This window comes from Bolinopsis microptera, chromosome 12 (assembly GCF_026151205.1).
Source record: "Bolinopsis microptera isolate Bmic1 chromosome 12, MBARI_Bmic_1.0, whole genome shotgun sequence".
NCBI lineage: Eukaryota > Metazoa > Ctenophora > Tentaculata > Lobata > Bolinopsidae > Bolinopsis > Bolinopsis microptera.
The window spans coordinates 11,601,669-11,624,217 of NC_087083.1; the positions used below are offsets into that span (position 1 = coordinate 11,601,669).

Here is a 22,549-nt window from a genome sequence, read left to right on the forward strand (position 1 = left end):
AGATCATGTTATTACTAAAACTAACAAGTGTATCTCCAGTTGAGGTTGAAATGTCTCATCTCCTCCCCGAGCTTCTGACCCTTCTCCTCACGCTATTAACCCTGGCTCACGCAGATGGGGATGTAGTCGTGTGTGGTGGGTTTATCAAATCCACTACTAAAATACCCTTCGCTGAGGTTAAAGTGGGGGTTTTTAGCGTTGATGGTATTCTGAAAGAGTCTACCGAGTGTGCACCACACAACGGGTACTTCCTTCTGCCACTCTATTCAAAAGGACAAGTTTCAGTGAGGGTATTGCCCCCGGCAGGTTGGACATTTTCACCTGATCAGATAATGTTGGACATTGACGGGACATCAGACCTGTGCTCGCGTGGCCAGGATCTGAACTTTATTTTTCAAGGATTCACGGTGTCAGGTAGCGTGGTAAGCAAAGGGCTAGACACAGGACCCTCGGGAGTAAGTGTCTCTTTTGCAGACAGTCAGGGTACTATCTTGCAGCACGTTCAAACTCTGGACGGTCTGTTCTCCATTTCCAACGTGAAAAGCGGTACTTACACTATCTCACTGTCACACCCAACCTGGAAAATGGAAATCCCAACATCATCCGTAACAGTGGGCCTACAGAATCTGGTTATAGAGGAGCCTTACGCAGTGATCTCATACGATGCCCGTGGAATAGTACACAGCTCAGGACAGCCTATTGCGGGAGTGGAGATCTATCTGACACCCCTTTCAACAAAAGGAGGGAGTCTGGTTGAAGGGTGTGAAGGAGTGGAGAGTGAGAGGGGGGTGTGCAAGGTTACTACCGATACTAATGGTCTCTATTACTTCCCTTCTCTTTCTCCAGGTAATGGAACTTCATTTATCGGGATCATTGCATAATCATTAATCATTAATCTTTTAATCAGCCGAAAATTATCACCCATTAACTCTCGACTCTTGATTTTGTGTTTAAATCTATACTATACTTTGACGAACTTGACGAAATCTCCCCGGCAACGGCATAAAAACACAAAACATCAACCAAAAAATGTCTCTGCGTTGAAAACAATTTGAGCTCGCAAGTAGATGTGAGGTGATCGTGACGTACCATAAAGCATCAAAACGTGCATTGATGCACCCGTTTTGTTTTTGGTTACGCACGATGCACTTGCATAATATGTCAATCTTCTCTCTCCGACGTTAATAACATAATATATTATCCTAATTCAATTATACAAAATATATAGGTTCAACAGGCCATTCAAATAGTTACCCGTCATTATTTGCTCTATTCATGATATAAACCGTTATTATTTGCTCTATTCATGATATAAACCGTTATTATTTGCTCTATTCATGATATAAACCGAATTACTCAGGCCAGTACAAGATAGTCCCTCACTACCAATCTGAACACAGTACTTTCGACGTGTCTCCAAACGAGCTCACATTTGAGGTTACCACTACAACGGTGGAGATGTCAGAGGCTTTCACTGTTAACGGCTTCGCGGTTATTGGTATGTTCTTTATTGTAGAGCTAGAATATGGTTATCGTGGTATTCTTTTGAAATGAGATACATATTTTTCAGCATCAAATCGGTGAATGATCAGTGATCACAATATTATGTGTTATTTATAATCAGTCTCTCTTAATTAAATGTATTGGTATGTCACAGGACGGGTACTGGATGCACTGGAGAACGGTAAAACTCTTCCTGGTGTGAATATATTCGTTAACGGTAAGTTAAATGTCTCTCAGTTCTTCACAATACATTAGACAATTATGCTTTCAAACGCATTTATGCTTTTGTGTTAAATTAAGAATGATTGTGATTAATCCAGACTCCAGAGGTAAAATCAGGTATTTCAGGGGACAAAGTAGCAGTGACTGACTCTGAGGGCCACTTCGAGTTGAGTAATGTTACCAGTGGAAAATATGAAGTTGTGGCCAAACTCAAGGGTTACTATTTCACTACTGAGACCTTGGAGATATCTCCCAACAACCCTGCTTTACCTGGTAATTCAGTAGTTTAACTTAATTTAATTGATTAGTTAATTTATTTAATCAGTTTAATTATTTGATTTAGTTGAATAACAAATTATTATTGATGTACAGGGTGGCCCAGAAGTAACTACCCACACGCAACCTTTCAATAACTCACGTAATCTCTATTGCCATCATAAAGTGAGAACGTTTTGAGTTAGGAACTCCAAAATTTCCAGACACATTTAATAATTGAAGTGCTTTCCTAAAATTTCAAGTTGGTTGTTTACAAATAAGTCGAGTTATGACCCTTTTAAGATCTTGCGAATACGTGATCTTGGCACTTAATCAGTGATTTCGTCACCCACACCCTCTGTAATTGATGAAATTTTACGAAATTTTCAGGAAATTTAAGTTCGACCCATTTCTATATTCTCTAAACTTTTTAAGCAATCCTGATACGAATTACGTTCAAGTTATTAAAGGGTTGTGTGTGGGTAGTTACTTCTGGGCCACCCTGGGGCCCATAATTTCATGGTGATTGTTCACAATTAAGCCGAGTTATGATCATTTTAAGATCTGGTGGAAACTTGATCCCGACACTTAATCAGTGATCTCCTCACCCAATCAACCGTCTGATTGGTTCGAGACTGCGTATGTAAAGTGAGGAAACTGATATAGTGACTAATTCCCTTAATATAATAGTGTCTTACATTTTCTGATAGAGTTAATAAACTAAGATGGACCATGGACTGTTCGGTCATGTGTTACGATAAATGTACCCCGCATTCTCATCCCTACAACTTACCTTGACTAATGATTTAAGAGTAGAAAAGGTCGACATCAAAGCAATTTATTTAACATGTTAATATCATACTTATATTCTAAAGATTTAAGCCTTAAAAAATGTCGATGATCTATTTAAACTTAAGGATTTCGTTTTCAAAAGGGAGAAGCACTTGCTGTTATTTACGGCAACTTATTGGTTTAACATGCGGGTTTCCTTTAAGATTATTAAGATTCCTTGATGTTAGAGCAGAAATAGTTTTATATATATTATAGTTTTAAACTATTTTCACAACTACAATTAAATACATTTATTAAGGATGTAACAAAAGGTATATGTATAATGTTGATTTAGAGGGTTCCTAATCCCCCTCCATTCTCAACCGGAGTTTCACTTTCACAATATATAAAAATAGTAAAGTTAATGGACTTTGAAATCCCAAGGTTATAAACGAACTACTTTGAGCCGAGTAACCGGAGTAACCAAGTAACCGGAGTAACCAAACTGTAATGACACAAACTGAAAGTAGAGATTAAATCAATATAGCCAGGAGAGTAATTTGGTGCTAGTAATATTAAGAAATTAAAGTTTGATAATAATAATATTAAGAACCCTCCCGCAGATATCCAAGCTAATGCGTACCAGCTGTGTGGGGTGGTTGACATGACAACCCCTCCTGCCACAGCACTCCCACTAGGACAGCGCAAAGTAGGTCTCCGGGCTGAGGAGGACTCCAATACTGCCCTGGTAACTACTAGTACTGATATCAGCGGGGCCTTCTGCTTCAAAGTGTCACCAGGTCTGTTGCTTTAAACACTTTACCTTCTCATTTTGATGGTTAGTCAAAACCTTCCTGTTGGACTGGTTTAGTCCTCCCTAATTGCACAATTAATTAAGATCACTTTGTTTTGCGCGTGTGTCCGGTTATTGAACCCAAGTTAGGTAACGAACACGTCACCACTAAACGTTATGACGTCACCACTAAACGTTATGACTCATGACACTATATATACAATATACACCGTACTGTTTCAGCAAGGGTTTAAATCAAAATATTTCAAGTTTCTGTATTATATTTTCGTTTTAACTAGATGAGCTTTATATTGTTTATATTGGGTGACCTGAATGAAACCTGAGGGAAATCCTTAGAACAGGGTAAATTGTGTTTTTTCGCAATATTGTTTGCTCAAATGTTGAGGGAGATATTTCTGTGGGCAGGATTTACATTAGGGCACAGTGGGCCCCTTTTGGCACCCCTCCCTAAAATTGAACAAATTAGATGATTTTAGCTAGGATACGCCCGTGGGGGGGGGGCCAATGGCATAAATGGAGAAAATGGAGAATTACTCATGGGTTTTTCCATTTTCTCCATAGAAAAAGTCTCCATTTTATGCCATTTTATGCCATTTTATGCCATTGAAAACCTGAAAAATTTAGAATTTCGAGAAAAATTATTTAAAAAAAAGATATTTTCGGCCAATAATGAACAGAGTATCATGAAACATGGAGAAAAGTGGTTTTCAGAAAAACTTTGAAAAATTTTGACTTAGAAAATTTTCGGTCCGAGTCATTTTCGATACGTACATCCCGTATCGAGAGCTCACGATTCCGAGCTCGTGTTGCGAAGGGGAGGCCTGCCTTCCGAGATCGCATTACCTCGAGTCCAAAATTGTGTATCGAGGGGGAAAATATTTTCGGCAAATAATGATCAGGGTAGCATGAAACGTGGAGAAAAGCGGTTTTCAGAAAAAATTTGAAAAATTTTGACCGAAAAAATATTTTTGGCTTATAATGAACAAGGTAGCATGAAACGTGGAGAAAAGTGTTTTTCAGAAAAACTTTGAAAAATTTTGACTAAGAAAATTACCCCTCGGTACACAATTTTGGACTCGAGGCTTCCCCCTGGTAATGCGATCTCGGAAGGCAGGCCTCCCCTTTGCAACACGAGCTCGGAATCGGGAGCTCTCGATACGAGAGGTACGTATCGAGAATGACTCGGGCCGAAAATTTTCTAAGTCAAAATGTTTCAAAGTTTTTCTAAAAACCACTTTTCTCCACGTTTTATGCTACCCTCTTCATTATTAGCCGAAAATATTTTTTTGGTTTTTCGGTTTATCGAAGTCTGCACGTACCCCTCGATAGTCGATACACAAATTTGGACTCGAGGCTTCCCCCTGGTAATGCGATCTCGGAAGGCAGGACTCCCCTTTGCAACACGAGCTCGGAATCGGGAGCTCTCGATACGAGAGGTACGTATCGAGAATGACTCGGGCCGAAAATTTTCTAAGTCAAAATGTTTCAAAGTTTTTCTAAAAACCACTTTTCTCCACGTTTTATGCTACCCTCTTCATTATTAGCCGAAAATATTTTTTTGGTTTTTCGGTTTATCGAAGTCTGCACGTACCCCTCGATAGTCGATACACAAATTTGGACTCGAGGCTTCCCCCTGGTAATACGATCTCGGAAGGCAGGCCTCCCCTTTGCAGTGCGAGCTTGTTTCGACTTTCGAGGATGTAGGTCTCACTTCTCAGTGCCTATTACTCTCCCCTATTACTCACTCCTGCTGTAGCCTGTAGAAATAACTTTACACTAGGCTTGAGTAATTATGAGTTTGCCTGAAGTGTGCCTCTACTAACCTAGTATAAGCATCTAGTAGCCTATTATGAGCTTTCATAAGCTTGTTACGCCCCTAGTAAGCGTAAATAAACATGTTAGGATGTCCAATTTAGGTGTTAAATGGTGTTAAAGATGAAATTTCGAAGACAAAATTCATGGCATAAAATGGAGAAAATGGAGAATTACTCATGGGTTTTTCCATTTTCTCCATAGAAAAAGTCTCCATTTTATGCCATTTTATGCCATTTTATGCCATTGGCCCCCCCCCCCCCCCCCCCACGCCCGTAAAATCTCTAAAAAGTGTGTTTCTAGAGCAAAACGCGCATTTTTGCTAACTGTAGTTAAGTTTTTCCAAATTGTTCCACATTCGAACGACGATTCGTTCGATCTTATCTGTAAGCCCTGAAATGTTGAGCAATTCTTACCAAAATCAACTGAGTCATTTAACGGTAACGTGTAGGTTGTTCCCCTTCAAAAACCCACACCCTAGATTAAACCATATTCTTCTGCGACCTTTTCGACCGGAGAATTATCAAAATAAGCTCCAACTTAGTAATTAGTTGTTAGAATAAAAAACACTTGGATTTTGGAAGATGAGATTATCACAAACTTGTCAATTTCAGGGAAATATATTCTCCAGAGTCTGATCGGTACACAAGAGCACCGTGACGGACTCCGTCTGACCCCACTGAATGTGGAGGTAGAAGTAACCAGCACACCAGTAGATGGTGTCCACTTCTCCCAATCCCTCGCCACTCTGCATGGCACTGTCAAGTGTATTGGGGAGGATTGTGGTTCTGTGAGTGTACATGTGTCCTCTAATACAGGTACCTACACTGCTGAGGTACAAGGTGGCATATGGAGGCTCAGTGGTCTACTACCCGGAGAGTATAAGGTATGTGCGGTATGTAAGGTATGTAAGGTATATGCGGTGTGTGGTATGTGTGGTATGTGTGGTATGTGTGGTATGTGTGGTATGTAAGGTATGTAAGGTATGTAAGGTATGTAAGGTATGTAAGGTATGTGCACTTACTTCTCGTATTATTACAGGTGCAGTGTATGGAAATCTCGCGTCCGCCTAACTAGCGCAATTCTTGTTTAATATTTACATGCTTATTATATTATATTATGATATAGTATGATATATTATATTATATGATATATTATATTATGATATATTATGATATATTATATGTATATATATTATATAATTGTCTCAGCATGAACTTTGTCTCAGAAAAGCTTTATGAATGACTGATTTTGACCTATATTTAGTGTTAGTTCTTTAATTTTAAGCTTCACTCTCTGATTTTAGTATGATAGCAGTCCTAATATAACTTTTATCATGATAGTTTCTAGGATGACTAGATTAAACACTGCTGAGTATAAGTTTATCTTAAACTTGAATTTATTATTATTATTATATGGAAACAAGTTGTAGTTTCTAATAGCTAGGTAGGGGGGGGGGTCCAAGGGGAACTTTGGGGAACTTTGGGAAAGTCCCCCAAGATTTCTGAAGTTCCCCAAAAAAAAGTTCCCCAAAACTCCCCAAAGTTCCCCAAAATTCCCCAAAATTATTCAAAATTATTCAAAATTTCTCTAATATACATTAATACCCATTAATGTTAACATGTATGTTATTATAAGGTATAATCTTAACTTACTTGTTGATACTTGCAGCATGATAATTTTTTTGGCATAATAATTTTTTTGGGGAATTTTGGGGAACTTTCTGAAGTTCCCCAAAAAAAAGTTCCCCAAAATTCCCCAAAATTATTTGTTTCATTGATAATTTTTTGGGGAACTTTGGGAAAGTCCCCCAGGTTTCCTGAAGTTCCCCAAAAAAAAGTTCCCCAAAACTCCCCAAAGTTCCCCTTGGACCCCCCCCCCCCCCCCCCCTAGGTAAAGTAAGGTTTTAGACCTTAAGACTTTAAGACATGTAACATGTTTTAAGGTGTACTTGAACCTAAATTTATATTTATCTATAGTGTATACTTATACTCCCATTTAGTGAAAACAATGTTAGTTGCTGTTTATACAGGTGACGATAGAGTACCCTGCCTGGTGTTGGAAGGAGACAGAGCAGACAGTAACTGTGGAGGATGTGTTGGAGACACCCTCCTTCGAGCAGTCTGGTGCGTAACTTCATACACTATATATATTTTATATTATATGTGTAATGTGGGCCCATACTTGTGCAGGAGGTGCTTTTTGCTCTCAACATCTGTGTTTTGGTGACCCTCAGGTCCTTTGATTACATACATTTTGTCCTAGAAAATCTGATTTTATCGGAGTCTTATACTTTTGAGAATAATTAATGTTGTTCATTCATTGTGTAAATTTGTATGTAATTGATTGATTTGAAAGATTTCAATAAAAAAAATTGGAGAAATCCAGCTTCAAGAGTGCTCTACCCGGGAGGGGAGTGTTGTACAAATAAAACGGCGATTCTACAAATTTAAAGTTTCATGCAAACGCATGAATAACTTCCTATTACAAAATCCATATTTCCTATTTACTTTCTATTACTTCCTATTATTAAATACATATTATTTTATATTATATATAATATGTTATAAATAAGGCCAAAAATCGCGGCGACGCGACAAGCCAAAGCTAAAGTAGGTAAAATCGCGGCAAATTCGCGGCGAAAGATAATATTTTTGCAGAGCTAAGTTAGATTTCATATACCGGTATTTGTAAACTATTCATTTGATCGGCTCATGTCCCATGATAATGTTATATCAAATTTTGCCGACAATCAACAATTCTATAATATCTACACTTCCCATTATCTGTGTAGAACGTCGCTTTCCTAAATTCAGCCACTCTAACGGAAGCAGTCACATTGCTGATTGCCCTATTTTGAAACGGCCTACCGTTTACTAAGTTACTAATTACTATACGTAGGTTTGATATAATATCAATGAACTTTGTTTTTCTTCATTTACTTTTTAGGAATAAGTATTGTGACTAGTTTTAACCGTTACATCCACCAGGTTATATTATGAAACTGGAAGTGTCGCACGCGGCTCAACTAAACTTCTCTGTAGTGCAGGATAACGAGCATACTGACTTTGGAACATTTAGCTTGGAGAAGGGAACCAACAGGTATATTTACTTCTTTACTTGTACTAATGCATATAATTACATATTATGACGTGTACCTGACCTTTATAATGTTTTAAAGGTCGCTCTATATATTGATTGATGGAGCCCCGTTGACAGAAATTACTCTGAACATAACTAGTCGAAAACACGTTCATTTTTCCTTTTAAGATTTCTAAAATTTATTAAAAATTTAACCATTTCTAAGCTACATGGACTGATTCCTGTCCACTTTTTGGAATTCTTCCACCAGGTGATTAGGTACCTTGCCAACTGTGTGAAAGCTCACCTTGAACCGAGCTAACGAGCTCACCTTGAATCGAGCTATCAAGCTCACCTTGAACCGAGCTAACCAGCTCACCTTGAACCGAGCTATCAAGCTCACCTTGAACCGAGCTAACCAGCTCACCTTGAACCGAGCTAACCAGCTCACCTTGAACCGAGCTAACAAGCCCACCTTGAACCGAGCTAACCAGCTCACCTTGAACCGAGCTAACCAGCTCACCTTGAACCGAGCTAACAAGCCCACCTTGAACCGAGCTAACCAGCTCACCTTGAACCGAGCTAACAAGCTCACCTTGAACCGAGCTAACCAGCTCACCTTGAACCGAGCTATCAAGCTCACCTTGAACCGAGCTAACCAGCTCACCTTGAACCGAGCTAACAAGCTCACCTTGAACCGAGCTAACGAGCTCACCTTGAATCGAGCTAACCAGCTCACCTTGAACCGAGCTAACCAGCTCACCTTGAACCGAGCTAACAAGCTCACCTTGAACCGAGCTAACCAGCTCACCTTGAACCGAGCTATCAAGCTCACCTTGAACCGAGCTAACCAGCTCACCTTGAACCGAGCTATCAAGCTCACCTTGAACCGAGCTAACCAGCTCACCTTGAACCGAGCTATCAAGCTCACCTTGAACCGAGCTAACCAGCTCACCTTGAACCGAGCTAACCAGCTCACCTTGAACCGAGCTAACAAGCTCACCTTGAACCGAGCTAACCAGCTCACCTTGAACCGAGCTATCAAGCTCACCTTGAACCGAGCTAACAAGCTCACCTTGAACCGAGCTAATGAGCTCACCTTGAACCGAGCTAACCAGCTCACCTTGAACCGAGCTAAGTCTTGTTATTGTAAGTGGTCACGTCCTAACCACCGTAAGAGTTCAAGTTAATAGATCCCACTACCGGAGAGTCACCTTTTTCTTAACGTGAACGTCTTTGTGAGAAGTGATGCTAAAGAGCGCCTTCCCTCGCCAAACACTTTGAAATTGACTTGGAACAACTGTTCGAGACATGTAGAATAAACAATTTTACATACACCTTCAGGGAGACCTTAATACTGATTCTGAAGTTGTCGTAAGATGTTGATTACATAAGCCGTACTAACTACAGACGAAGTCGAAAAAAAACCGACAAAACTGTCGGAAAAAATGATCCAAGTTGTGCGGAAAAAATCATATTTTTCGAAAAAGGGGAATTTAAATCAGGGTTTTACTCCATTGGCGATTTTTTTCGTCTTTTGTGGTCTTTTGGCCACAGAATCCACATTTAAACAGATATTTAACTGTGTGCGCTCGGAGTCCGGGACCGGGACCCCCTCAAAAGTTAGGTCACGGGCCCTAGGAAGCCTGTACAACCTATGCAACCAGTGCAGCTGTCAATATGATTTTATTCAGGTTCTGTTTGAAGAAGCCTGGTGTCTATAACCTAGTGCCGTATGCGTGTCACAAGTTTGAATCATCCTCCTATCAGTTCAACACAGCTGAGTCCAACGAGCTAATCCTTACTGCTACTCAACATCTTGTTACTGGTATGGTCACTCAATCACATCTTACACTTCGTTAATGTTATTAACGTTTTATTAATGTTACTACACTATCAAGCCTCTTCATACTTCATAGTGATCATTTCACTATTCCAAGCAATTAGCAAATATCACGGTAATTATTGGTTGTACTATTCTTCTCACAGTCCTATTTTATTATGATAAAATGTGGCCTCATTTTACCCTGTATTATATGATATATACATATATTATGTATAATGTACATAATTATAATACTTGTAACTCAGGTACAATGAAGTTGAAGCACACAGCGGGACAGGTTCAGGTAATCCTGACTAACATAGACACACATGATAAAATAACATTAGAGGCAGTAGCTTCTGGGGAGCCAGATGATGAGGGAGACACTCTCTTTACTTACCAGACTTGGAGCCCACCTAATCAGGTTACATAATCACGCAATTATAAGACCCAAATAGTTTGTCTAGATCATAGTTTTAGTTATAACTAAAATTGTCGTAAACCAAATAATATTGTTGATTTAAATAATTTCGTTTTTTATCTTAGTGGCATAATTTTAACGTTTATTAAACGAGCATTTTCAGAAGTTCTGAAAATTAACCACGTGACTCATACTTCCATAATATGGACTGCTCAAAATATTAAATCCATTGTTGTTGGTATGGGCACCGAAATGTTAACAAGAATTGTGTCCGTTTCCTTGACGCGGGGGCGGATGCTAGATTTGTATCCACTGCATGCTTTAATGAGTTATTACTTCATGATAGCATGATACAGTATAACCCAGTAACCTTATTAGATCTCACGTGATCATTGAAAATACGGTTTATAATGTAAATGGGTCCCTGATCGAGCGAGAGTGTAAGGCTCGCAACTTCCCCTAATTACCCCTAATTACCCCTTACTTGGTCTGGTTACTTCGTCTGGAGTGCTTGTGAAACAGTACTGTGAGGAGATAAACCATTCTACCCTGATCTCCAAAATCCCTCTTTTTCACTATTTTACATTCGTAACCATACTTTACTTATTTAGCACCCCCTGGAAGCGATCTGGTAATCACGACCAGGTATTATAGGAAACGCTTAAATTTGTGATTACCTTACTCGGGAATATTATGACTGGGATAAAGTGGTGGGTTATGGAAAATTCCGCCATATTTTCCCCGGTCATTAATTTTCCCAGTCATAAATTAACCCGCTATAATATTCCCGAGTAAAGTAGCTAATTAGCCAATTATCTAATGAGATATGTAATGGATATGTAATTGCAGCATTACCTGGTGAAGCCCACTTCCGAGAACCTGCTCTTCACACCCGTCTCTCAAACTACTGTAGTTTGGGATATCACGTGTCCTACCGTTATCCCCGGCTTCAGTGGCCAACCCGGTACATTCGTCTCAGGTACATTTATTAGTTAATTAATTAATTAATGATATGAATTCTGTTGGTCATAACATGATAGTTTAGTATCAGCCTGTTAGAGGGCTGTTTGTTATTTGTCCCCAAAATGGCGGTTAATAGCCAATCAGCATTGTAACTACATACCGAGTTTCTTAATGTTATTTTATATTCCAGAATTCCTTATGTCGGGAAATATTCGTTTCGGAAGAGGGTGTCTTATCATTACAACTAAATTTAAACCACCAGGAAAAGTGACTCCAGCAGTGCGAGGGGTTTTAATTACACTGACCTCCCCGGACAGTGCGGATCTCAAGTTAACTCAGATAACAGATGATAACGGAGTATACAGTATCGGTCCTCTTCACAATAACCTACATTACCAGGTCTACCAGGATAACATGTTATCTTAGTTCAAACCCAAGATAGCATCATTATTATAATTCGGAAGTTTCTGTACGTACAATGTACGTACGACCGCCCACGTTTGATTAGGTAAAAATCAAAAGGTTGCATAGTTATGCGTGGTAGTAAGTCATACCAGAAAGAATCATTTCAATTGGGCACTCAGTGACTGAGCTATTAAGGCCAACGTATGGGTACTGACTTTTGCCCCCCCCCCCCCCCCCCCCTGTACTTTGCTTTAAGACTTCTCAGTTCTCAAACAGCCCCCTCCTCAAGCTACCCCTAAACATTATCTGTTTTGAAGGTGTCTGCAGAGAAACAGTTCTCAAACAGCCCCCTCCTCAAGCTACCCCTAAACATTATCTGTTTTGAAGGTGTCTGCAGAGAAACAGTTCTCAAACTCTCAAACAGCCCCCTCCTCAAGCTACCCCTAAACATTATCTGTTTTGAAGGTGTCTGCAGAGAAACAGTTCTCAAACAGCCCCCTCCTCAAGCTACCCCTAAACATTATCTGTTTTGAAGGTGTCTGCAGAGAAACAGTTCTCAAACAGCCCTCTCCTCAAGCTACCCCTAAACATTATCTGTTTTGAAGGTGTCTGCAGAGAAACAGGACTACGACATTATCAAGAGCGAGGAAGGAGGACATGACTTTGTTGCTATAAAACTTAGCAAACTTACTGTATCTATTAACATAGGTCAGATATCTTTTATTTTTCATTAATTTCAGTGTACCTCAAAACGCGGAATTTTGTTTTACAAGGAAATTTCTGCTACATTATTTCTGAATATTACTATATAAATAAGAATTGTTGCAATTGTTTTTCAAATGTATGGTGCTAACAAATATAAAATTAACGAGTACACGCACAGGTGAGGGAGTGCTGCCAGGGGTGCTAGTGTCAGTGTCCAGTACTAAGGGCTACCGTAACAATGTTCTGCTGGAGGATGCACCTCTTGTTCTCTCTGGACTCGTTCCTGGCGACTACTATATAAGGTATTAATATTCTAATTACAATATACCTGACTACTATATAAGGTATTAATATTCTAATTACAATATCAATCAAAAGAAGTTATGCACGAAATGAGATGTTTAACTGTATTTCATAGTAGATGGCTGAAACTATTTGTGAGGCCTCTTCAAGGTCTGTAGAACCAAGACAAATTCTGAGCCCAAATATTCAGACTGTAGAAATAGCCTTTTTGGTCACGCCCATTTGTGTTATATTCCAAATAGTTACCTTAGCTTCTAAACATCGTAGAGATTTTTAGATAGGCTCAAATCAACCGCAATGGCCACATTTATCTACAACTTATAAAGCAATATATGCCAAAAAAGACTAATTTTGGAGTTATTAATTTAAAAATTGAATTAATTATTATATACACAAATCAAGCGTTACATTTCAGCCATACAAAATTACAATGACATTATTTTGATATATTATTACTAATGGAAAAATGGTAAAAGCGCCTAGAATGCGCTTATAAGCTGATCATAATCGTTCTCAGCGATTCCAACGCGACTTTCAAGTAGGATTGGCGATTATAAGTGGTGGAAAAGCGGTCGGCCAGATAAGCGATTCGTAGTCTTTTTATCGAACCATTTATAAGCGATTTTAAGCGCTTATAAGTTGGTTACAATTTAGCAGTTTGTAAATCACTAAAAAAGCGCTAAAAATCCATTTTTCAATTTTTGGCATTTTAACGACTCACAAACTTAGATTAAGGAAATTTAAGTTTGACTTATATCTATATTTTCTGAAATTTGTGTGCAATTCTGACAGGAATTACGTGAGTTATTCAAGGGTTGCGTGTGGACTGTGGGTAGTTACTTCTGGGCCACCCTGTATCGCTAAAAAACGATTATAAGCGGTGTTTTTTTTTAAGCGCTTAATAAGCAGATAAGCGATTATCAGTGCAGATCAGAAAATTTCATTTGTGGAAACCTGCCGAAAAATTCTCGTGATACTCAACACTACCAGGCTGCAGCTGGAGTGAGAAACATAATGTAAAACATCTGTACAATTTATTTTGGCTGAACCAAAAGACTGCGGTTAGACCATAATTACATTGGTGCTGACCCTACCTAAAATACAGAATTTAAATCTTTAATAACTGATCAAGAGACGAAATTACAATTTATACGATACCTTCTCTACTGGTGATGTACTACTGGTAATGTACTACTGGTGATGTACTACTGGTGATGTACTACTGGTGATGTACTACTGGTAATGTACTACTGGTGATGTACTACTGGTAATGTACTACTGGTGATGTACTACTGGTGATGTACTACTGGTAATGTATTACTGGTGATGTACTACTGGTGATGTACTACTGGTAATGTACTACTGGTAATGTACTACTGGTAATGTACTACTGGTAATGTACTACTGGTGATGTACTACTGGTGATGTACTACTGGTGATGTACTACTGGTGATGTACTACTGGTGATGTACTACTGGTGATGTACTACTGGTAATGTACTACTGGTGATGTACTACTGGTGATGTACTACTGGTGATGTACTACTGGTGATGTACTACTGGTGATGTACTACTGGTGATGTACTACTGGTAATGTACTACTGGTGATGTACTACTGGTGATGTACTACTGGTGATGTACTACTGGTGATGTACTACTGGTGATGTACTACTGGTGATGTACTACTGGTGATGTACTACTGGTGATGTACTACTGGTGATGTACTACTGGTAATGTATTACTGGTGATGTACTACTGCACTGGTAATGTACTACTGGTGATGTACTACTGGTAATGTACTACTGGTAATGTACTACTGGTGATGTACTACTGGTGATGTACTACTGGTGATGTACTACTGGTGATGTACTACTGGTGATGTACTACTGGTAATGTACTACTGGTAATGTAGTATGTACTACTATACTGGTAATGTACTACTGGTGATGTACTACTGGTGATGTACTACTGGTAATGTACTACTGGTAATGTACTACTGGTAATGTACTACTGGTGATGTACTACTGGTGATGTACTACTGACTTTAGCGATGAACATAAATTTAAACTTCTTCAGACCTATAATGAAAGAATACCAGTTCACGCCAAGCTCCAAGATGTTGACTATAACTGAGGGTCTGGAAGTAGATGTGAAACTTGTAGCCCGCCGTGTCGCCTTCAGGTAAACTAACATTGTATCCCACATCCAGAAACATAGCAGATTGGCAGATAATGTGCGAGGAAATTTTCTGGGTGAAGAGGAAATTTTCTTTTTTTTAAATTCCTTGTCGTATTCCTTGTATTCCTTGTATTCCTTGTATATAGTAAGATTTTTTAAAGTTTGATGAATTCAACATAACTGAATTAGGATTAGTAGGGTAAGATATAACTGACTACTATACCACAAACCAATACCCGTATACCCCCAGCTGTTATGGTAAGATATAACTGACTACTATACCACAAACCAATACCCGTATACCCCCAGCTGTTATGGTAAGATATAACTGACTACTATACCACAAACCAATACCCGTATACCCCCAGCTGTTATGGTAAGATAACGACCCTGAACGGGACCCCCCAATCCGGAGTGGTTATTGAAGCAGCTGGTGCTGGTGACTGTGCTCTTATTGAAGAAGGAGTGTCTGGTTTGTTATTTCGTTAAATAACTCATTTCAATACTTTCAACCAATATTCCAATCAAATGTCGGATAACCCTATAAACACGTTTCCTTTACAAGGTAGACCAAGGTATTCAACCAAATCTACAACTTAACTTATCGCCAGAGGATATTCTAAGCATCCAATTTTGTAATAGCTTAGTTAGAAGCCAAAGATCATTTGCCCATATTTGAGCACATCCATCAAATTGAAAATGTAATTGCGAAAATCGCGAACGGAGATATGGACTTTTGTTTATTTTAGGTGGTTTATGGTCTTAGTTTCCACATTTTAATAGATAATTATCTATAGATCACAGAGGATAATAATATTTTGTTCAGACTTACCTTTGAATTAAAGTGTCACGTCTAGAGTCCGGACCCCACCTGAAGATTATTTACTATTTACCCTTACTTTAGGAGTAGAAGGAGAGTATCGTATCAGAGGACTTCCGCCCAACTGTCCTATAACAATATCAGTGAGAAGTGATAAATCTACTGATGTTAGACGTGCCTCTCCTAAAACTCGTCTTATACAGGTACGTAATATATTTTTAACTAATTACAACACTACAAATCTATTACATTTATTGAGAATTATGTAATGTGATGGAAGTATTTTAAGCGGGCATATCCTGTCCAAACCCAGGATACATGAAATAAAGAATTTGGTTTAACTTGTTTGTATGAAAAGCATCAATATACTACTACTTACATTGATACAACCTATTGGTGAAAAAGGACGAAACTGTTAGCACCATTTGTGATCAATCTTAACTATTTGATCCAATTTATTTTGATCGTCTAGCCTTGTATTGAAATCTAAACAGTCATGCACTATTAATAATGTTTATAATAAGGTCGACTCTGAACATCATTCGATAGAGTCAGCACTGCCGACTCAGCAGGTACCTTCATTTCCTCACTCGTTTGGAAAGTGTAAGTCTTTGCGAGTGATGCTCCCATGTTGTCACGGTGCATAATAATCTACCAGTGAAGCGGTATTAACACTTAATTCCTTATTCAGGTTGGAGAATCAGATACTGAAAATGTTAACTACATAATATTCCACCAACCCACAACATTTGATATCACCGGTTACATCGACATTGCCGATGAGTACATCTTGACCACTAAGGTTTGTGTTTCAAGGTCTGGTTTCGAATTTACCAGCTTTTATTTGAATTGTGTTCCTTTTAATTTAAATCATGAATTATAGTACGTTCAGGGCCCGAGGCTTTAAAAGTGTAATTACAAGTTTCCGTGTGGGAACTTGTTAGTCACATTTTAAAAGTTAGTTTATGGAGAGCGTGTTTCACTTTTTCCTTAACAATCAAACTTTTCAGTCCTTGATTGTGCGCGTTAATGCGCGCGATTTTACCGCTCGAGCGTAGTGCAAATTAACTGGTTTGTACACTTAGCACCGTACGACAATTTAAGAAACTCTGAAAGACCTTAATCTAAATCTATTCCCGTAGGTTGTACTGATTGACGAATCACGTGAACAAGGCAGGAAGGTTCATAGCTCACCATTGGATCAAAGTAGGCTGTTCATCTTCCCGGAAATGGACCTCTCACATTCCTTCACCGTGAAACTGGAGTCTTCCTTATCACCTTCCATGTATAATGTACGACATCATAGTTTACTAAACTTATTTAGTATTGCATGGTAGAGGCGGCTCGTTGGGGCACACGCAATTAATTTATTTATAATTTTAAAACCACGCATTTGCATCTGCACGCCGGTAAATGGGGCTAATTAACTCTGCAAGCTATGTAAAAAGGGTCAAGGGTAAACCCTTCTCTAATAAGATAGAGCAACATATTTAGTAAATACGAATAATTGACTTGTTTAAAATGGAATCTAGGGTTTTACAGATCTCAGAAAACGAGGTGAACTAAATCAACATTGATAGGGATGCCATGTTAGGTCTCTAATAAAGCCACCATGGACTGTGTTGATTCTTTTAAAGCTTACTATTTACCATGACTATGTTTTCAGTTCAAGATACCTGATGTTAAACTGAAGTCTGAAGGACCTTACCAACATACTGACATAGCTTTTAACCCCATTAGAAAAAGTGTGCCTCAGGAACAAGGTTTGGCCATTTTTATTGTTGCTACTAAGTCCGATCTACACCACATATCCTTCTCCACATATCCCTGTACACCGTGGGAGAATTTCCAAGATCTAGCAGAGTACGGCATCCCCGTCATGTACGAGAAGACAATGGCCCAAGTCCTATCTCCAGACGGAAAAACGGAATTGTTCAAGATACTAGCTGGTGTGCTACAGGGTGGTACCTTATCACCTTACCTTGTTGTAATAGTAATTGATTACTGTATGAGGCATGCTATAGATGAAGATGAGAAGCGACTTGGACTTACTCTCTGAACGTAGAAAAAGCAGAAGAGTGGTGCCCAAGATCATCACCGATGTGGACTTTTCGGACGACATAGACAAGACATGGACAAGGTTAACGAGTTCCTGATTCGAGTAAAATCGGCAGCAGCGAGTGTAGGGCTACACATAAACGAAGGCAAGGATAGGACACTGAATATGGAGCATCGATCTGGCGTTCCGAATTCGATCGGAAGAAACCATAGAAAATGTGGATGATCTCGGTGCTTAGGCTCCTGAATTGAGCGCACATAAATTGGGAGATCGGGGTCAGATAGGGAAAAGCATGGCCCGTGCCCTACTACCTACATAGACTGAATAACATCTGCAAATCCAAACTTTCAAAGAACCTTAAGATTTGATTGTTCATTGCGGCTTGCGAATTGGTACTGCTCTACAGATCGAAAACTTGAACAATAACAAAGGCTCAAGAGAAATGTTTGGTGCTGGATATCTCATGGAAGGACAGCAATGTTACTTTGTATGGGAACCTACCTAGGCTGTCAAACAAGTTACGAAGCAGGAGATTTAAAATAGTGGAACATTGCATCAGACATCCTGAGCTACTGGCCAGTGACAAACTCTAAAGAGGAACTGCGAACCCTGATGCGGGACAGGGATATATGGATAGAGCTTTCTGGAGTAGATCGAATTTAGTTCCGACCTAGTAGTAGGATTACTTGGGTTGACATAATTACTGGGGTTGACATGATAAATATGTGGGCCCATACTTGTGCAGGAGGTGCATTTTGCTCTCAACATCTGTGTTTTGGTGACCCTCAGGTCCTTTGATTACATACATTTTGTTCTAGAAAATCTGATTTTATCGCAGTCTACTTTTGAGAAGATTTAATGTTGTTCATTCATTGTGTAAATTTCTATGTAATTGATTGATTTGAAAGATTTCAATAAAAAATTACGTCCATCTCGCAGTGACACGAGCTAGTTTCACAGCAGTTGCTATTATCGTACTCTCCATGGTATTGGCTGCCAACCACGCTACTCTCGTTCCGGTATTTTCCCAGGTAATTATTTTCTTATTTCATTAGGTATGAAGAGTCCAGATTGATATGATGTGAAACTAGGGCATGCTTTTGACGGGTTTTTACTTTTACTTCTTATCGTTATAAATTTGGTCACCGGATGAGTTATTTGAGTTGGATTATCGTACAAGTTAACCCTGCTGCAGGTTTATCAAAGTGTGATGAACAGGAACAGTGGAGATATCCCTGAATCAACAGGGGAGACTAACGGTATGGAGTACATAGACGATGTCCACAGATCAGGTACACTATTTTATAACATGTCTATTTGAAGTTGAGGATATTGGTGAATAAGCGACAAACGAATCAATACAACATAAGTTTATATGAAAGTGGGACCACGAGCATCCACGTGCACATTATACAGTTCCATAGTATTACTTGCGCCGCGCAAGTTGCGCATGTGAAAACGCGCATGTGCTCCGTTATAGGTTCACTGTCGAAACTTTGATCGATTCTATTTTAATAACGTTGTGTAACCTTTTACGAGAGCTGTATCTTTGGTTGTGTTGGAATATTTTCATAGTTAAATATTGAGCTTCCTAGCAGTAGATTATTTTATATTTTATTAGACATTTGCATGAGTCTAGTTATACATTACTTCTAGTAGTAGATTATTTTATATTTTATTAGACATTTGCATGAGTCTAGTTATACATCACTTTATCATATTTTATTGATCTGCGGTGTAGTATTGCCAGATCCCGGTTCAATTTGTAACGGAGTTTTATATTAACAGGAAACTATGTAACAGAGTCGATATATCGACTCTGTTACATATATATATTTAACTGTTGCCATGGGGTGGCAAGTCCCCATTCATCGTAGTCCGATAGTGTCACTGCATCCCAATATAATATAAATATAATGATAGAAGAAAAATGAACTTGTTTTGATAATGACTGAGTAATAGCGACAACCACTTTTTCAGGTATACGCCGTGGAAAGTCTCGAAAGCGTTAAAGAACCAGAAACTCAGAAATATAGAAATATCAATGTTATTTTGAGAAAGGAAAAAAATGCAATTATGTATTTTTAATGATGCAATATAATTAAGATACTATAGCATATTAGACAATATCATTATATACTCATTTTATTTAAACTTTATTATATTTGCGCTTTTAAAGGTATGATAATCTTTCATATTATACAACAGCCAAACGTACGCATGGCTTATTTATGAGAACCATTGTTATATTATTTTTTGAAAATCGATATAGATGACAAGGACGCTTTTATAAACTTATTATAGTAAAATAAGATAATTATCATTTTGCCTTTTGGTTAAGGTAAGGTTTATTCAGCTGATTTTGATGTTTTGGTGTGTTGTTCTGTTTTTGTTGTTGTCTCTATTTTGTTTATTTACGGGTCGAATTTTATTTTATGGGTAATATCGTGAAACTTATGACATACATTACCCCCTCTATGCAGCATTCCCTCTGTATATTACCCCGTCTCCCTCCCCCTATAATCTATATACAGTACTATGAGAAGTATTTGAAGCTAAGATAGCATTATATCATCGAAATGGCAGAATGTTATATTCCGTTCCAATTGATGAGAATGAGGAAATGAAAATGTGCACCCCAAATAAGTGATAAGCGGGATGAAAAATGTCCAGGGAGAGCGCGTTATAGAGAATAAGGAATAGTGAATACTGTACTATGTTAACCCTATTTTAGCCATACTAGACCCCTCTCACCTCTGTTAGCTATTTCACAATTAAAAATGTGATATTTGAACGATCCCTTAGGTCTATAAAACTGAAATTGATACTGTTATTGAATAATTCTTAACTTCTCAATTCTAAAATTGAAATGAAACTTATTTTATTCGTGTATTAATTTGCTTTCCTACTGTACACTAACTCCTGTATCCGGGATTGAAAGTCAAACTATTTTTAGACATGGCCCTACCACAAGGAGTGTGGTCTCTGAAAGACGCGCTCGCTAGAAGAGACGCTCACGAGAAAAATCAGGTTTGTCAAATGTAGCTTTTGGATGCATGACGGAGGAGGGGGTGTTCAACCTGATTTTCAAGAAAGGCGTTCCCATGCCGTCGATTACGTATGCTCTCCTTTGCTGCTCAGAAGAGCGAAATAGCCTCACCGAAAATATGCGTCAACGTAATTCAAATCCGCGAAACTTACACTATGAACTTACTATCAATTCGGTGATAACCTGGCGAATTATTGCTAAATAAATGTCTTAAGGCTAACCCTGGCCCTGACTTCAAACCAACCTGAGAATTTGTTTATGATTTCTTTACCTATTCAATTGCATTGTACACAATATTTTATAACATGTCTATTTGAAGTTGAGGATATTGGTGAAAAAGTGACAAACGAATCAATACAACATAAGTTTATATGAAAGTGGGACCAAGAGGACCCACGTGCACATTATACAGTTCCATAGTATTACTTGAGCCGCGCATGTGCTCGGTTATAAGTTCACTGTCGACATTTTGATTGATTCTATTTTAATAATGTTGTTTAACATTTTACGAGAGCTGTATCTTTGGTTGTGTTGGAATATTTTCATAGTTAAATATTGAGCTTCCTAGTAGTAGATTATTTTATATTTTATTAGACATTTGCATGAGTCTAGTTATACATTACTTTATCATATTTTATTGATCTGCGGTGTAGTGCCAGATCCCAGTTCAGTTTGTAACGGAGTTGTATATTAACAGGAAACGATGTAACAGAGTCAATATATTTAATTGTTGTCATGGGGTGGCAAGTCCCCATTCATCGTAGTCCGATAGTGTCACTGCATCCCAATATATAAATATAATGACTGATTAATAGCGACAACCACTTTTTCAGGTATACGCCGTGGAAAGTCTCGAAAGCGTTAGAGAACCAGAAACTCAGAAATATAGAAATGTTATTCTGAGAAAGGAAAAGAATGCAATTATGTATTTTTAATGATGCAATATAATTAAGATACTATAGCATATTAGGCAATATCATTATTATTTTTATTTTATTTAAACTTTATTATATTTGCGCTTTCAAAGGTATAATAATCTTTCATATTATACAACAGCCAAAGGTATGCATGGCTTATTTATGAGAGCTTTATTGATAATTATTTTCTGAAAATCGATATAGATGACAAGGACGCTTTTATAAACTTATGAATATGATAAAATAAGATAATTATCACATTTTGCCTTTTGGTTAAGGTAAGGTTTATTCAGCTGATTTTGATGTTTTGGTGTGTTGTTCTGTTTTTGTTGTTGTCTCTATTTTGTTTATTTACGGGTCGAAGTTTTATTTTATGGGTAATATCGTGAAACTTATGACATACATTACCCCCTCTATGCAGCATTCCCTCTGTATATTACCCCGTCT

The 22,549-nt window shown here is 38.2% G+C and overlaps 2 protein-coding genes and 1 pseudogene across 3 annotated transcripts in view; all 3 read left to right on the top strand.

Moving 5' to 3' along the window:
- The first annotated feature begins 32 nt into the window (after positions 1-32).
- LOC134824337 (BOS complex subunit NOMO3-like) lies at positions 33-22,455 on the top strand. Of its 2 annotated transcripts, none has more exons than XM_063836218.1 (23): positions 33-846; positions 1,361-1,498; positions 1,658-1,720; positions 1,852-1,998; positions 3,375-3,551; positions 5,992-6,263; positions 7,410-7,503; positions 8,368-8,479; positions 10,153-10,286; positions 10,550-10,707; positions 11,554-11,683; positions 11,930-12,066; positions 12,678-12,780; positions 12,956-13,079; positions 15,156-15,260; positions 15,626-15,729; positions 16,162-16,280; positions 16,769-16,879; positions 17,220-17,369; positions 17,744-17,840; positions 19,076-19,167; positions 19,332-19,428; positions 20,117-20,553. In XM_063836218.1, the coding sequence occupies exons 1-23, from the start codon at positions 51-53 to the stop codon at positions 20,146-20,148; spliced, it is 3,492 nt and encodes a 1,163-aa protein (XP_063692288.1). In that variant the 5' UTR covers positions 33-50; the 3' UTR covers positions 20,149-20,553. The 2 variants fall into 2 exon arrangements, with proteins under 2 accessions (XP_063692288.1, XP_063692289.1); XM_063836219.1 differs by lacking the exon at positions 20,117-20,553 and adding an exon at positions 22,019-22,455 and having other exon boundaries at positions 44-846.
- LOC134824462 (uncharacterized) lies at positions 8,506-9,188 on the top strand (annotated as a pseudogene).
- The window catches only part of LOC134824342 (large ribosomal subunit protein eL20-like), a 41,362-nt gene continuing 35,125 nt past the window's right edge, over positions 16,313-22,549 (top strand). Inside the window, exon 1 of the mRNA XM_063836225.1 lies at positions 16,313-16,334. The gene's annotated coding sequence lies outside the window, so the exon portion shown is untranslated. The remainder of the gene's footprint in view (positions 16,335-22,549) is intronic.

What these genes read in the sequence shown, in the direction of transcription:
- LOC134824337 (XM_063836218.1), top strand. Translation starts at nt 51, where the DNA reads ATGTCTCATCTCCTCCCCGAGCTTCTGACCCTTCTCCTCACGCTATTA. An exon ending in TAACGGCTTCGCGGTTATTG is followed by an intron (nt 1,499 to 1,657) that starts GTATGTTCTTTA and finishes GGTATGTCACAG; the next exon opens with GACGGGTACTGGATGCACTG. An exon ending in CCTGGCGACTACTATATAAG is followed by an intron (nt 13,080 to 15,155) that starts GTATTAATATTC and finishes AAACTTCTTCAG; the next exon opens with ACCTATAATGAAAGAATACC.